The 3,739-nt window shown below is 32.2% G+C and overlaps 1 protein-coding gene across 1 annotated transcript; it reads left to right on the top strand.

Annotated features, from left to right (window-relative positions):
- The first annotated feature begins 2,082 nt into the window (after positions 1-2,082).
- LOC127158870 (cytochrome c oxidase assembly protein COX19) lies at positions 2,083-3,452 on the top strand. The gene is made up of 3 exons (XM_051101840.1): positions 2,083-2,285; positions 2,370-2,481; positions 2,592-3,452. Exons 1-3 carry the CDS (start codon positions 2,204-2,206, stop codon positions 2,677-2,679), a joined length of 282 nt encoding a protein of 93 aa, XP_050957797.1. The 5' UTR covers positions 2,083-2,203; the 3' UTR covers positions 2,680-3,452.
- The last annotated feature ends 287 nt before the right edge of the window (positions 3,453-3,739 follow it).

Here is a 3,739-nt window from a genome sequence, read left to right as displayed (position 1 = left end):
TTTCTTTATATTTGCTTGGCGAAATTGCTTGATTTTCATCATACATTTCACACAATTATACACCACATTCCTTGTTTCACTTTTACAGAGTTTAATATTTTTTTTAGATCGTTCATTCATTCATTCATGTTAATATTTAATGTAGTAATCAATATATATATATATATATAGATTACTACATTAAATATTAACATGGAGGATGACTATAAATTAATATATATATATATATATATATATATATAGTAATCTTGAAAAATTTTAACATAACATAATGAAACCTTATATTTCTATTAAAATACTTTATAAATAAATAAATAAATAAATCTCCATAATAACCTTATTTAAATTGCTAAATATTTATACTATATAGTAGCATCTGACTAAAAGAAAAAATACATCATATTTTGCATAATAAAACTAAAGCTTTTTTTTTACGATTGTTTGCATTGTGACTTACTTATGACAATAAAGCACATTCTTGTGAATAAATGAATAGACAATTTTATGATGTAGGCCGAAAATGAGCTTCCCCTATTTGACAGACCAGTAGCCGCCACTGTTATTAAGGTATTTAATACTTTTTATGGCTTTAAAAGTGCGTTGTTATTTAAAAGAACACTTGTTTAATAAAAAAAAAAAAAAAAAAAAAAAAAACCTACATAAATTCCGGACCTTTGACTGGATGAGGTGGGTCGTTCGAACCACCCGAACCCCCCCTGGCTACGGGCCTGATACGTGAATATATATATAATTTTTTTTTTTTTCGTGCACATGAATTGGGTTTCATGTATGTGAATTGGGACACGCATATGTGCATCGTGTCTTTTGCGTGAATTATTAATGAGTCTAATCTGCTTCCATACATTTGACTCGGCTTGAGTCAAGGATTCAGAAAAAAAATAAAATAATAATTTTCATTTTGTGCCTTATGGTTCAAAAGTTATTAGCATAAACATAAGAGAAATTTTGGACAAGTGGTGGCGGGAGTCTTTTGAGTTAGAGACTCCAAATGCTATGGTTAATGTTAAGACTGTCCTCTATCAGTGTGCCAAATTTCACAACTTTCCCGCAAGTGGTTCTATGGGCTGCCATAGACTTACTGAGCGGAGGAAAAAGAACGCTAATGGATACAATAGGTGCCATCGCACTTTCAGTGCTTGGCCCCTAAAAAAAAAAAAAAAAAAAAAAAAAAAAAAAAGAAAAAAAAATTGTTGTATAACCTGTGATGTATTGTTTCTTGGTCATTTCCTTGGTCATGTTACCTTTGTCAACTATATGTTACCTTATGGTCAACTGTGTTACTGATGAGTTTATAATTTTCAAAAATACTGTTTCAAAAATACTGTACAACATGTTTAGTGTTAAGAGATTACCCACTGTGTCCTTTGTCCCTCAAGGTATTTTTCTTTTAAACAGCATATACAAATTTGACTTATTTGAGAAAATGTGATTACCATTTAACTATTTTCTTTTATTTTTATTTTGGTGAGTGGATAAAGAATCTGTCAATCAGGATGTTATTTAAATTTTAGGTATTTTTTCAAGCTATGTACAAATACGTATCCTGTCAGTAACATAGTTGACCGGAATATATCTAACATCTGCTTTTTGAATTTAGAAAATCCAAAAACCAGGTAACCCTGAGCCTGGCTAATAGAATAAGTAGATGATTTTAAGGGTTTTATGTAAGGCCATGTTTGGGTTTTTGGGAAAAAGGAAAACTTTTTTCTTCACATTGTCAAATTCCAAATGTACCCCTAATTATAAAACGACCCATCTAAGAAACTCTGAAGATGGGTAGATATCATTTAAATTTTTTTATAAGTTTTTCACAGGAATTGAACATTACACAATAACGTGTTGTGTACCAGCCCTGAAAATGTTTGGCTTCGCCCCTGTTCGGAACCAGCACATAAAACCACTGCTAAAGAAAACAAACATTTTATGTATGTATGTATTTATTGGACGTTTGATTCAAAACTAGTAGGCATGTTTTTATTGCTAAATGTATAAGGGTTGGATTAAGTCTGTTTGTTTCTCCTAACGTTACCTTTATTTTGAAAAACTAAGGTCGGGTATTACAGAGGAAGTAAACAGTCCGGTTGTTGCTTAATTCACAGCTTCAGTCGAGCGCCTGCTAAAACCCAACAGTGGGTCTCTTTTAACATCAAAGTAAGCTTTAGTAAACTTTACATTAGGAAAGATGTCAACAGCCATGAATTTCGGAACCAAGACTTTCCGGCCACGTCCACCGGACAAAGGAGCGTTTCCCTTGGATCATTTCGGTAAGAGTGATTGTGTGCATGCAACAAGCAGTCACAACCAATGACTTTGATTTCACATATCAAAATAATATTTTGTGTACACAGGTGAATGTAAATCATTTAAAGAGACATATATGCGATGCCTTAAAGACAACCGTTTTGACAATTCGCGCTGTCGGGTAGAGTCAAAGGAGTATCTGGAGTGCAGGATGGACAGGTAAGTTTTTTTTGTTTTTTTCTTTTTCTTTTTATTAACTGGTTTGACCTGAGGTCGTAAAATTACAAATACATCAGGAACTATTTATACATGTTTTATTTATTTCACAGACAGTTAATGGCAAAAGAACCCTTTGAAAAACTTGGATTTAAGGATTTGATGGAGGAACCAGCCAAAGAAAATAAAGCCAAATTCTGACAAAATATAATTCGGACTGATATTCACATTTTGTTATGCGGTTTGTTCTTATTACTTGAAATATTTTTTTCTGGTTTAAAGAATGAGCTGGGCTTTCAGCACTGCTATGCACAGCCTTGCTCTTGATCAAATAAAATAAATTTTATGTAATTAAGATACTTAACTTCACTTTTTTTTTTTTTTTTTTTTTTTTTTTTAAGTAAGTGCAGTCTGAACAAACAAGTAATGAAATGTTGTACAAACATGAAGTCAAAACAATGCCACATACATATTTGCAAAGGAACTGAAGTATTGCAAATGAAAATGAAAGTATTGAGATTTTTTTATTTGTTTTGTTTTGTTTTTTTGTTTTTTTTGTTTTTTACAACACTGCTATGGACTACTTGCACTGAGCCTCGTGACGCACTTCCGTTTTGAAATCGTACGGCTCAGTTATTTCCAGTTATGTACATTTTCAATGCGCTGTAATCATCTAGTTGACTTAAACGCCTAATAAAATGAGATTTCTCGGAATGATTTCAAATTCACAAATGTTCAAAGACAGGAGAAGACATTATGATGATTACTGAGTATAGAATTTTCCAAACTCAACGGAACGTGAAGTTTTAATCCAACATAAAGCGATCTGAGAAAGCAGTGCCTGGTAATCATAGGTGATTGTTCACAACAGGGTGTCAGTGCTCTATAGTGGCCTAATCGCGATGCTGCAGCTTGTGAGATCTGATGAATAAGATCATAATGAACCTTATCTGTATTAAATATGTTAGTCACTATTCTGTGTCGTATTCTGTCATCATTTCACTGTATGTAGTCTAATGCCAAAATATGAGTATTCAATAGTCGCACTGTCAGCGTGTTACTGTTAAAATTTATTTTTATGTTTAACATCGTTAAATAAGGCAGTTACCGCACATTAATTCAGCAATTTTAAACAATGGAATAAGCAAGTATGGGCTCGATATAAGTGCGCCAACGCGCTTATGTAAGTTATTTATTTACACTCTAAACCCGGTTAAGTTGAATTTACTTAAAAAAACTTAAGGAAACTGGTTGCCCTAAA

Source organism: Labeo rohita, unplaced genomic scaffold (genome assembly GCF_022985175.1).
Source record: "Labeo rohita strain BAU-BD-2019 unplaced genomic scaffold, IGBB_LRoh.1.0 scaffold_175, whole genome shotgun sequence".
Classification (NCBI taxonomy): Eukaryota; Metazoa; Chordata; class Actinopteri; order Cypriniformes; family Cyprinidae; genus Labeo; species Labeo rohita.
Note: the sequence above shows the minus strand (reverse complement) of the source record. Positions and strands in the feature narration are given on the sequence as shown.

Excerpts from the sequence above, each read along its gene's own strand:
- LOC127158870 (XM_051101840.1), top strand. The coding sequence starts at position 2,204 with ATGTCAACAGCCATGAATTTCGGAACCAAGACTTTCCGGCCACGTCCA. Across the intron at positions 2,286-2,369 it reads GTTTCCCTTGGATCATTTCG|GTGAATGTAAATCATTTAAA; the intron begins GTAAGAGTGATT and ends TTGTGTACACAG. Across the intron at positions 2,482-2,591 it reads CTGGAGTGCAGGATGGACAG|ACAGTTAATGGCAAAAGAAC; the intron begins GTAAGTTTTTTT and ends TTTATTTCACAG.